The 12912-nt window shown below is 38.1% G+C and overlaps 1 protein-coding gene and 1 non-coding gene across 3 annotated transcripts in view; both read left to right on the top strand.

Annotated features, from left to right (window-relative positions):
- The window catches only part of CCDC158 (coiled-coil domain containing 158), a 98189-nt gene that overhangs the window by 42282 nt on the left and 42995 nt on the right, over nucleotides 1-12912 (top strand). Inside the window, exons 12-17 of one of the 2 annotated variants that reach the window (XM_073805366.1) lie at nucleotides 390-579; nucleotides 2445-2597; nucleotides 4666-4778; nucleotides 8752-8910; nucleotides 10290-10370; nucleotides 11162-11257. In XM_073805366.1, coding sequence (XP_073661467.1) covers nucleotides 390-579; nucleotides 2445-2597; nucleotides 4666-4778; nucleotides 8752-8910; nucleotides 10290-10370; nucleotides 11162-11257 — 792 coding nt within the window. The remainder of the gene's footprint in view (nucleotides 1-389; nucleotides 580-2444; nucleotides 2598-4665; nucleotides 4779-8751; nucleotides 8911-10289; nucleotides 10371-11161; nucleotides 11258-12912) is intronic. The other variant, XM_073805367.1, reaches the window with a different exon arrangement.
- LOC117312529 (U6 spliceosomal RNA) lies at nucleotides 3280-3387 on the top strand. Its single transcript, XR_004526852.1, has one exon. It is a non-coding gene; the product is annotated as a U6 spliceosomal RNA (small nuclear RNA).

Here is a 12912-nt window from a genome sequence, read left to right as displayed (position 1 = left end):
TCACTGGAATGTAAAGCCCCACGAGGGCGAGGACGCTGTTTGATTACTGCTGTACACGGCCAGGGCAGGGGAAGCCTCGCAGGTGAGGTGTTTTGGGAGTAAAACAAGGAGGTGCTCACCTAGGGCCTCCCCTACCTCCCCTGCTACGCTATCCCCAACAGATAACGTGGCGCCTGGCACAAAGTAGGTGCTGGTGTTCAATCCCTTTTTTTGAATGAATGAGTACAAAGAATAGGAATCATGAAGGGTTGCGGTCAGTGATACTGAGAATTAACATCTAAGGTTAAAAGGAAGTCAAATATTCCTTCTGTTTTCCAGCTTACTATTGCTGCTTTATATTTTATTTTTTTAGTTCTTACTCTGTCCTTTGTGTTTACCCCTATATTTAGATTTTGAAAGATAAAAAAGATGCAAAGATACGGGAGCTTGAAGCCAGAGTGAGTGACCTGGAGCTGGAAAATGTGAAGCTGGTGAACGCAGGCTCTGAGCGGCTCCGTGCAGTGAAGGACATCACACAAGAGAGAGATCGTTTATTAAGTGAGGTGAAAGCTAGTAGGAATGAGTTAAACAGTCTTACAGGTATGTTACTCCAATTCAAATTCTGCTAAAAAATAGGAGTGCTATCAGTGAAGTTCAATGAGGATCCTGGGACTATGTGAAAGAATGGTTCCTCATCCCAATTACAAACATGGATAATTATGCTGTCCCAGTGGACACCTGAAATCCTGATGCTTCTCCTTGAAGCCCTCCCACAGCTTGCACTTATTAACCACTAACTTTAGTCAGTCTTCAGTGTCCATAAAATTCTTCACTGAGTTTCCAAGAGGAGGGTGAGGGAAGCGGAAACCTCGAGTCCTTTGAGTCAGATAGCTTGATTAGATGTTTAATAACGAAGCAACACATGTAAACAGACTTATGCAAATTTCTTGAAACAGAAAAATCCAAGGCCTTAAATTTTAAAAGGAAATACTCGTAGTTCACCAATAGTATGGTATAGGTATTATCTACTTCTCATACACACACACACGCACACGCGCACACACACACACACACACACACACAGGCACACACGCATACATCTGCGATTCCTGAACACTTACTATGCCAGATGCTGAGACAGGCCCTAGAAACAACAGTGAGGCTCCTGGCTAGTTGAGAACCAGACCCGTATAGAACAGGTTACAGTATAGTGGGTGAGGCACAGTGGCCGTGTGCCGGCTGCACATGTGGCAGAGGATAGAGAATCAGCCTCCTGTAGGAGGGAACATCTGTACTGGGCTTGATGGAGGAAAAGGAATTTGGCAGGTGAAAAAGAGGTAGAAGGGCAATCCAGGCAGAGAGAACATTATGGGCAGAAGCATGAAGGCATAAAATAACATAATGTGACCTCAGAAGTATTTATGGAAGTAAAAATACAAAGGAATGAGGACTAAGAAATGAGGCAGACAATGTGGAGCCAGCAAAAGATATTAAGTAAGAGATTGTTGTCATCAGATTTACATGTTAGAAGGACATTGTCGGCAGGTAAAGAGAGAAGGGCAAGCCTAAAGGAACAGAGGCCACCCAGTTAAGGAGGGTTTTGCTGTAGTCCCAGGGAAAGGTGATGATAACTTGAACTGAGGCAGTGGCAGTGAGAAGGAGAGGAGAGGGAAGAATTAAGAATATTTTTGGAGATTGGAGGGACTGTGTATGTGTTTCAGGTCTTAAATTTGCAGTATTGGGAGAACAATGATACCAACAGCTGAGAGAAGGAAACCAGGAGGGGTTGGCTTGCGGGCAGGAGGGTGAGACGCAGTCAGTGTGATACTGTTGGTCTGGGGGCACCAGGACATCCACGTGGAAGTGTCTGGTTAGACAGAGTTAGATCTTAGCAGAGAGGTCTTGGTTCTGTTTGTTCCCTATATATGTAAATCTATCTATCATATATAAATAGATAAATATAAATAAATAGATACTTGAATAAGTGTGTGTGTGTATATGTGTGTGTGGGGGGGTGGGTGTGTGTGTATTCTTATGTATGCACAATGAATGCTGGGTATTTTGATAGTTACTGGAGATAAAAAATCAGATAAGACACATGGCGGCCTCAGGCTACTTACCATGTGGTGGACATTTCATCTACCTCCAGCTGGAGGTTAAATCTGTTGTGGTAGATACGATTATCCAAGAAGGTTTAAGATGAAATAGATGTGAGCCAATTATACTGGCTGGGAAAAAGCAGTAAATAATAAGTGGGTAAAGGAGGAAGATCCACCCAAGCAGATTAAAAAGAGTCAGATGCCTGGAAATGTGTATGTACATCTAATTTTTGTAACAAATGATGTAACTAGATGGAATCTCTTTCAGCTCTAAAATTCTATGATCATTAATTACAAATACAATATACTTTATAACAATGGAGTAGAAAAAATTAATCAACTATTATTGATTATCACGTTGTACAGAGGACTATGAAGTCTTAAAAAGGAATTTTCGAAACAAAAGTGAAGAAATGGAAACTACTACAAATAAGCTGAAAATGCAATTAAAATCTGCACAGTCTGAGCTAGAACAAACAAGAAATACATTAAAGTCAATGGAAGGATCTGATGGTCACGGTATGCTTTAGTAGCTTTTTTCCTTTTGTTTTTAATTCCCTTGGTCTAGATTTATTAAAACACAAACCTAGATACGTTGCCTTTCACCTCTTCACAGGGCAGCATGCTGTGAGAGACATACAACAATAGGTAAATAGGTATCACTTATGGGTGTTATATAGCAGTAGTTCTCAGGTTTTTGTGGGTTTTTTTGAGGGAAATTGCCATTTACTTAATTTAATCTTTAAGTATCTGAATCTTTCTTTTTCTGTAGCTATTTCAATAATTTCTAACAGACCTCAATGTCCATAAATGCCAGTTAATTGTTTTTAAGGAAGTGTTGATATAAATATGGGTTACCAATAATTTTCATTCAACACCTTATTTTTCACACGTTTATTATCTACATAAACTGTGTACCTGTGGCTAATTGTCAGTTCCCAGTTCCTTCTCTGAGATGAAGATGGGAGGGAGCCCTGGGAATTGAACTGCTAGGATGAGGGGTCCCTTCAACCACTTACCTGTTCCCTTTTCACCTTGCTGCCCATATTAATTCAGAGAGAGAAGGTTAGTTGCTGTTTCATATTATTCATATCATTGTTTGTATGGCTACTATATTAGCTGACTGTAAGAATAAATATTTAACTAAAGGCTACATTTTTTCTATTTCTCAGTATTTTTTCATGTTAAAAGGCTTACGTTTGTGCTTACTTCAACAGCACATATACCAAAATTGGAAAGATACTGAAGGAGATTCCCATGGCCCCTGCACAAAGATGGCACGCAAATTCTTGACGCGTCCATATTTTGTGCGGTTCTTGGAGATTCAGCTCTTTCTTCGCTGGTTAACACCAAGAAAATGGTGGGGCTTGGAGAGATCACTCCAGAGGCCCATCTGGGGTCTGTCCCCTCGTCCCCTCCACCAGACAGAGTCTCGTCCTCAGTGTATTCCAGGCCTCTCCACAACTGCCCCAGTCACATTACCATTGTTAAATTAACTAGGTAATCCTGTATTTGCTCTCGAATGCCTATTTTCATTGATTAAGATCACCTTAAAACAAAAACTTTATTAAGAAATTTACCTTTGAAGGCCAACCATGATCCACTTAATCAGACCAAAATTCTTCAAAGTGGTGAGCGAATGATGCCAGCCAATCAGTGTACTGTGCCTGTATTAACCCTGTCTTTGACAGTTTAGCTATAAGAACTGTATCTTGTTAGGAAGAAGTCACACCTTTCATCCTCCAATAGTTTGCTTTTAAAGAATGGCACATTTTCTTTTTCTTGTTAACCTCGAAGCTCTAGCTGGACCTAACTCAAAGCAGTGGCATTTTCAAACCTCTTTTCTCAGCTGACTCCAAGAAACAACATAAGGTCTCTGACTTTGAATTTCCAAACAAGGATGAACTTTATTTATCTTTTCAGTGGCCTGCCATATCTTAAGTATTCAGTGCCTACTACCTGTCTAGAACATTCTCATCCTGTCATCAGTTTTAGTAAAATAATCACATATATGCTTGTATTGCCAGTTTGACTTCTGAAACAGCAGTGAGTTCCAAGCACATGACGGTAACCATGAGATTGGAAATTGAGTCGTTTGTGATATCACTGGGATCTTTTAAAAGATCACTAATAGTAGATGTCTTGCATGGTATTTTATATATCAGTTTCTAGAAAAATTATTTTAGTAAAAATACTATATACATTTTTCATTTTATGACTGTATATATTTTGTGTGTATATATTTCCTATATGTGTAAGTATGAACTTGGTCAGCATTATTTATTACTGTTGGAGATATGGCAAATTATGATGGCCAGTGAAATTAATTCTAGCAAGGAATCACAAAACATCATCATTTATATACATTTCTGAGCTCAAAACCTCTGAGTAATTGCTGAAAATTGTTATATCCCAATATTGTGAAATCTGAAGACATTTTCTGTGAACACTTCTTTGAAACTGTCCAGGTGCCTTAGAGGAATCTTACCTGTCACCTTCTCATAATGTTTGACCATCAAATTATAGTCACCTCTCAAAATTTAGAAACTTTAGAAACTAAGATACAGTTTAGTTCCTTTTTTTCCAGCTATGAAAGTGGCAATGGGGATGCAAAAACAAATTACGGCTAAAAGAGGTCAGATAGATGCCCTTCAGAGCAAGATACAATTTTTAGAAGAGGCCATGGCAAATGCAAACAAGGTAAGTCTCTGTCCTTGGAATGGGGGAAGCCAATATGTTCACTCATTAGTAAACTACAACACAGAAGAAGGTGTAGCAGAGATACAGAGTACAATGGAAGAAAGACAAGAGTTTATTCCTGACAGAGAGAATGAGGAGAAAGTTCCTGAAGGAACATTTGAGCAGGACCTTGAAAGAGCTAGTATTTTTTTTTTTTTTTTTGTAACTACTCTGGAATGAATTTTATTTTATTTTATTATTTTTTTCCTTGGTCCTCTTTTATTATTTTTTTGCATGTATCTATTCTTTTTTTAAAAATAAATTTATTTATTTATTTATTTATTTACTTTTGGCTGTGTTGGTTCTTCATTGCTGCACAGGGGCTTTCTCTAGCTGTGGCGAGCAGGGGCTACTCTTCGTTGCGGTGCACGGGCTTCTCACTGAGGTGGCTTCTCCTGTTGTGGAGCACAGGCTTAGTTTCCTGTTGTGGGCTCTAGGCGTGTGGGCTTCAGTAGTTGTGGTGCACGGACTTAGTTGCTCCACGGCATGTGGGATCTTCCCGGACCAGGGCTCAAACCCGTGTCCCCTTCATTGGCAGGTGGATTCTTAACCACTGTGCCACCAGGGAAGTCCCCATGTATCTATTCTTTTTCAGATTCTTTTCCTATTTTGGTTGTTACAGATTATTGAGCAGAGTTCCCTGTGCTATACAATAGGTCCTTGTTGGTTATCTATTGTACTTTAAATACAGCAGTGTGTATATGTCAATCCCAAACTCCCAATCTATCCCTCCCCACGACCCTTCTCCCCAGTAACCCTAAGTTCGTTCTCTAAGTCTGTGAGTCTGTTTCTGTTTTGTAAATAAGTTCATTTGTATCATTTCTTTAGATTCTGCATATAAGCGATATCATATGATATTTGTCTTTCTCTGTCTGACTTACTTAACTTAGTATGATAATCTCCAGGTCCATCCATGTTGCTGCAAATGGCATTATTTCATTCTTTTTTATGGCTGAGTAATATTCCATTGTATAGATGTACCACATCTTCTTTATCCATTCATCTGTCGATAGACATTTAGGTTGCTTCCATGTCCTGGCTATTATTAACAGTGCTGCAGTGAACATTGGGGCGCAGGTATCCTTTTGAACAATGATTTTCTTCGGATATATGCCCAGGAGCGAGATTGCTGGATCGTATAGTAGCTCTACTTTTAGTTTTTTTTTTTTCTTTTTTTTTTTTGCACTACGCAGGCCTCCCACCGCTGCGGCCTCTCCCGTTGTGGAGCACAGGCTCCGGACGCGCAGGCCCAGCGGCCACAGCCCACTGGCCCAGCCGCTCCACGGCATGTGGGATCTTCCCAGACCGGGGCACAAACCCATGTCCCCTGCATTGGCAGGCGGACTCCCAACCACTGCACCACCAGGGAAGCCCTATTTTCAGTTTTTTAAGGAACCTCCATACTGTTCTCCATAGTGGCTGCACCAATTTACATTCCCACCAACAGTATAGGAGGGTTCTGTTTTCTCCACACCCTCTCCAGCATTTTATTGTTTGTAGATTTTTTGATGATGGCCATTCTGACTGGTGTGGGGTGATATCTCATTGTAGTTTTGATTTTTATTTCTCTAATAATTAGTGATGTTGAACATCTTTTCATGTGCCTCTTGGCCATCTGCATGTCCTCTCTGGAGAAATGTCTATTTAGGTCTTCTGCCCATTTTTTGATCGGGTTGTTTGTTTTTATGATATAAGCCGCATGAGCTGTTTGTAAATTTTGGAGACTAATCCTTTGTCGGTCACATCATTTGCAATATTTTCTCCCATTCTGTGGGTTGTTTTTTTTTGTTTTGTTTGTGGTTTCCTTTGCTGTGCAAAAGCTTTTGAGTCTAGTTAGGTCTCATTTGTTTATTGTTGTTTTTATTTCCATTACTCTGGGAGATGGATCGAAAAAGATATTGCTGCAATTTATGTCAGAGTGTTCTTCCTATGTTTTCCTCTAGGAGTTTTATAGTGTCCGGTCTTACATTTAGGTCTTTAATCCATTTTGAGTTTATTTTTGCGTATAGTGTTAAAGAATGTTCTAATTTCATTTTTTTTACATGTAGCTGTCCAAGAGCTAATATTTTAACTGCAAGAAGTAGGCAGAAGGATATTCGTGGTAGAGAGACGGAATGGTTATAAACAAAGCATATTCAGTTCTGCTGTAGTGCAACATATGTGTTCCTGAAACGACCACGCTCTGCAAAATTGTGCCATAAAAGCCACCATGGGGCTTATCAGAGCAGTGGGATCAGCACCACACTAACGAACTTCATCAGTGACAAAAGGAAAACAGGAACCTAATGGAAATGGAAGCACTGTTTTACACATGTTAAATGGTTAAGAGATACATAAATACTACAATTAGGATGGCCCTTTATCTTAAAAAAGACTGGAAGTTTGCTTGTGCCTTGAAGAATGGCAGCATGGGAGTTGTTAAGAAGGGGTAGAAGGTGGGTTTCCTGTAACACAGGATGTGCATGGACATAGCTCATAACCCACGGTAAACTGAGGGAGCTGATAGTTGTTTGAAGAGTGTGTATGTATGCTTTTTGTGTATTTCTGTGCAGCTCTGTTTAGCTGGGTGCTGTTTTCTGCCTTGACCCCGTATGTCTCATAAATGAAACTCTGCATAAGTAAATGTGAAATTTGTGTTATATTCAAATGTTCCCTGATAACATCAATCACTTTGGAACAAATTTGCACTTTTAGAAGAAGAGTTATAACAGAACTGACTGTAATGGAGATGAGAAGGTAAACAGCATAAGCAGAAAATAAGGGCAACTAAAATAATTGCTTTCCCCTTACCAAAAATGCTGAAATACTTTTTTTAGAATGAGGCTAAGTATTAACGAATATATACATACATTTGTGCATACCCCTCATCGTATGGACTTATTTATTTCCTGTGCTTTTGTTCTTTCCCACTTTTTTCTCCCCTCCATTTCTTATCCTAAATTTGTTCTTTTCTTTTTCTTCTTCCATTATTTGCCTATTTGGAACCTAAAGCAGGGCTTATCCTCGTCCTCCCCAAGGGTACTTAGGGCAGTAAGAGGTTACTGCCTGCTGTCACCAGAAACACCTTCACCTAGTAAAGGAAGGTGTTCATCAAAGCTCGATGACATTCCTCTCAAACAGGAAGGAGGCAGCTTGAAAAATTAATCCTTCTTTCTTTCTCATCAGAAAAGGAAAAACTATTTGTATCCAAAATGTGTATTACAGTGGTGATACCTACTACCTTGTTTACATTAAACATTTTCTCTATGAAAAAAATATACATATAGAAAGAAATATAGACTCAGTAAGTTCAGGTTTATATCTTAACTTGATTACTATGCATTTGTTCTCTTCTACCCATTTCATGATGTATTTTAAAGGAATGAACTAATTTTAATGAAACTTTGTTAGATACCAAAGATTCTCCATAAGTTTATCAGTAAGCTCATTCTCATCACTGGATCACAGTGACTTTGAGGACAGGAACTGTGTGCCCTATTTCTTTTTATGCCAGAGGGTCTATAGTAGGCGTTTGTGAAATGAATATTTAACCATTTGTGAAATTAATATTCAACCTTGAAACAAAATAGAAAACCCATAAAGATTTCAAATACGTGTGTCTTCTTTAAATCTCTTGTGTCATTTTAAAGAAGTTTCAATTTGATTTGGTATATGATTTCTCAATTCACCGCAACACTGTCTCTTTTTATGACAGCACAGTTATTACATATTTCATAGGTTTTATCAAAGATTTAGTAAGCCTAGAAAGAAGTAATAAACTAGTAGTGATAAAAATGAGAGAGAACATGGTAACATAATTCTAGCAGCTCCCAACTCCAATCCATATACAGTTAAGCTATAGTTCAGATCTTTACATAATAGTTTTATATTTCCATCACATCTCAGCATCTACATCAGTATATTATTTCTGATATTTTCTCCTCTGCAATTGTAGGAAAAGCATTTGCTAAAAGAAGAAAAGACAAAATTAAGCCAGGAATTGAGTACTGTTGCAGCAGAGAAAAACAAGATGGCGGGAGAACTAGAAGTCCTACGATCTCAGGAACGCCGACTGAAAGAAAAGGTTGCTAATATGGAAGTTGCTCTTGATAAGGTGGTTATTAACTAAATATATAAAATGGTTATCAACTAAATAGTTATTAACCAAGTGGAATTGTTCTGAATGAAAGGTCCATGTTGATAGGAACCAAATCTGTCAAACTGTATTGTATCCCAGTCACCTCACACAAGAAAAAAACTGTATCCTGTACAGAAGGCTGAGCTTTAAAAACATAGTCATGATGCATACTTTTTACAAAATTATCTTTTTTCTGGCTAACAGGTCACAAGAGCAGTCAGATATAAGATGTAAGATGCTGCTGGTATCCTTTGTGACCTGAATAACTAAAAATACCACCAATCTAACTTACCATCAAAGAAGGACTTGAATACTAGGTAGAATACCGTCTGTTAATAATATCCATACATAGATAAAGTAATGCTAACGTCTGGCACTTTGTGGAGTTCAAAAAGTGCAGGTGGGGAGCTTCCCCGGTGGCACAGTGGTTAAGAATCTGCCTGCCAATGCAAGGAAACAGGTACGAGCCCTGGCCCGGGAAGATCCCACATGCCGCGGAGCAACTAAGCCCATGCGCCACAACTAGTGAGCCTGAGCTCTAGAGCCCACAAGCCACAACTACTGAGCCCACGTGCCACATCTACTGAAGCCTGCGCGCCTAGAGCCTGTGCTCTGCAACAACAGAAGCCACGACAGTGAGAAGCCCGCACACTGCAACGAAGAGTAGCCCCTGCTCACCGCAACTAGAGAAAGCCCACGCACAGCAATGATGACCCAACACAGCCAAAAATAAAATTAAAAAAAAACAAATAAATTAATCAATTAAAAAAAAGAAAAAGTGCAGGTGAGGAACACAGCTTAAAGAATGAGAAGGATCAATGATGACACTGTATTTGTCATTGCCATTTATTGTAGAGAAGTAAATCTCTCTTTGTGTCCCCTGAAAACTCTGGAAGCCTAAAAATATACCAAGACTAGTCATTGATTCTTGAGAAATCAGAGCATTCATGGTGATAGAAAATGACCTGTGATCCCACCTATTTAAACTTAGGTCTTAGAACATGATATATTGACTCAATGAATTTCAGTTGTGGTTATTTTTATAGAAATGTTTTTACATTGCTAAAGCTGTTTGCTCATTTCATCCTTAGTTCATTCATTCTTCTGAGTGCCCTCCACATACTAAATGCCATGTAGATGCTGGGGCTATAGAGGATAAAGACATGGCCTCCAATTACTCTCAAGTTTTCTGAATAAAACATAAATAAATAGATAAATGTAATACAGTGTGCCAAGAACAGGGGCAGTTTCCTTGAAGAGATGGCGACTCTGCATTTATACATTAATAAAATAAAATTGCATACAGAATGGAGGGTAAACCACATGTGGTTGCTTGATTGTAGGCATCTTTGCAGTTTGCAGAATGTCAAGATATAATACAGCATCAGGAACAAAAATCAGTGCACCTAAAACTTCAACACACTTTGGATGTAAAAGTAAGATCTTTTTTCATCAAAAATAGTAGTTTAAGCAAAAATTATGCCTTGGTTTGATATACTTTCATATATTCCCCATGTACTTGAGATACATTCAAGTGTACTTTTAACATTATCTAATATTAGCAATTATAAAATCTGTGCATTGTACAGATTATACCTATCCTTTTCATATATAGTAACAAATTGAAGCACCATGCTTTATGTTAAGTCTATACTGAATGAGGGAAACATAGAAGTACCTACCTTGGGGAACCAGAGGTTTGTGTACAGGAGGTCAAGTATGTTTGGCTTGTTTGGAAAATTTAAAAAATGATGTAATTTGCATGACAGAACATGTCTTCTTTAAAAATAGTAGATTTTTCCACTGGAGTATATGTCTGGCTTTCGAGTATATTTTAAAGTTGCAGACATACTTTAAAGTCTCAATACTGGATATTTTCACAGGCAGAAGCACTCCATAGTTGGAGAGGGTCTTTCTCAGTAGTATGTCAGAAGTAGTGTGGAGTGTTTGGCAAAGTTAGAAACCAACGTAGTAGCATCCCATCCAAGATATGTTTTCACATCTGGAATGATTTTATCCATCAGAAGTGTGAAGGCATCTTCCTAAGCCCATGATTAGTCCCCAAAGAGTGATATACACCCGAATCATCTTGCTTAATACTTTGGCTTAAAACTTTGTAGAAGTTCAACATGTAAGACTGAAATTATATTTGCAAAAATACATTTTGATTTCACAATTCTCACTGTAGGTTGACAGTTATTTTGCTCACATGTATATTGTCTTCCAGGAACTTAAGGGCCCTGGATACACCTCCAATTCTTCTGTGAAACCACGCCTTCTACAGCCATCTGCTGCCCAGTCTGCAGCCAGCTTCCTATCTCATGTAAGTAACTAGTCTTGTAGTCTAATCACACATGAAAATCAATTTCATTAGTTAATAGTCCTATTGTACATATAGCAACAGGGTTGCTAGTAACCTACCAGTTATCCTGCTTATGCATTTAAATGAAAAGCATGCACTGCAAAATGAAAAAGTTGAAATGGACTATTTTCACACATATGAGTTATGTGCACTGATAAACTAGCTCTCACCCAGCAAGTAACATTCTGTCAAACAAAAGAATATTATTAATATTAGAAGTTAACATGGTTCTCTCTGGAGACTGGAACTTGGAGGTGGGCAGAGGAAGGAAAGGAGACTGCTGCTTTTTGTTTTAAGTGTTATAAAATCATTTTACCTTTAAAACTATATGCACGTTACATTGATAAAAATTAAATTAAACCCCTCTCCCCATGAAGCAAACAACAAACACAACAAAGAACATTTGACCAGGAGTCATTGGGACTCAAGATGTGTCTCTAACTACTTTGTGTGACCTTGGAAACTGAGTTAAATATATTGTTCCTTTTCGTCTCTAATGAGGAGTCTGGACTATAGATCATCTCTGGGGTTTTCTAGAAGATCAGCTCTGAAATTCCATGACTCTTCATTACCCAAAAGCCAGCCTAGTAGTTAGGCTCTTTAATACATAGACTGTACTTGATTATAAAGAATCTCATCCATCACTGAAAAAGTACTAGTCATAAGTCTATTAAATTTAACACTTTAATTGTAATTCTAACAGCAGTAATGAAGTGTATTATCTAAATAGAGTGTTAAGCATGTTTTATACAATTTCTTCCCTTAAAAATGTTTATTATATAATTTTACACGTTAAATGTAACATACATTCTTTGTTTTATTCACTGATGTGTTCCAAGCACCTGGAACAGTATCTAGCATGTGGTAGGTATTCAGTACATATTTGTCTAATCGGTGAATGAATTCATTGTAAAATATTGTGTTCAGGTTTTCATTGTTTCTACTGACAAGTCAGTTTTAAGTCTTGTTGTCGCTTTTTGGGAGGTACTTTTTTTCTCTAACCACTTTAAAGATTTTTCTCTTTGTTTTGGTTTAAGCAGTTTGACTGTGATGTGCCTGTGTATAGTCTTCTTTGTATTTATCTTTCTTGGGGCTCACTGATCTTCCTGGATGTGTGGATTGATATCTTTCATTGATTTTGGAAAATTTTTATCTTTTATATTCTTGACTATTTTTTCTGCTCCATTCTCTTGTTTCCTTCTGTGACTTGTACTATTAAGTAACTTTATTTTTTAAATTGGTATGTGATAACTCCATTGTCTGAATCCCCTATGAACTTCTGACCATTGTTTCTCTTGGTTTCTGGTCATATTTTTGTCTGCTCTTTTTACTGCCTTTTTTTCAAGACTATTTTTTAGAGCAGTTTTAGATTCACACCAAAATTGAAAAGAAGATACAGAGATTTCCCTTATACTCCCTGCCCTCACACATGCACAGCCTCCCCATTATAAACATCATTCACCAGAATGATGTGTTATCAAGGGTGAACCTACATCGGCACATCATAATCACCCAAAGTCCATAGTTTACCTTGGGGTTTGCTCTTGGCGTGGTACATTCTATGGATTTGGACAAATGTTTATACATATGTCATAATTGACATATATCCATCATTA

The sequence above is a fragment of the Tursiops truncatus genome, chromosome 5 (assembly GCF_011762595.2).
Source record: "Tursiops truncatus isolate mTurTru1 chromosome 5, mTurTru1.mat.Y, whole genome shotgun sequence".
Classification (NCBI taxonomy): domain Eukaryota; kingdom Metazoa; phylum Chordata; class Mammalia; order Artiodactyla; family Delphinidae; genus Tursiops; species Tursiops truncatus.
This window is presented reverse-complemented; position numbering and strand designations above follow the sequence as displayed.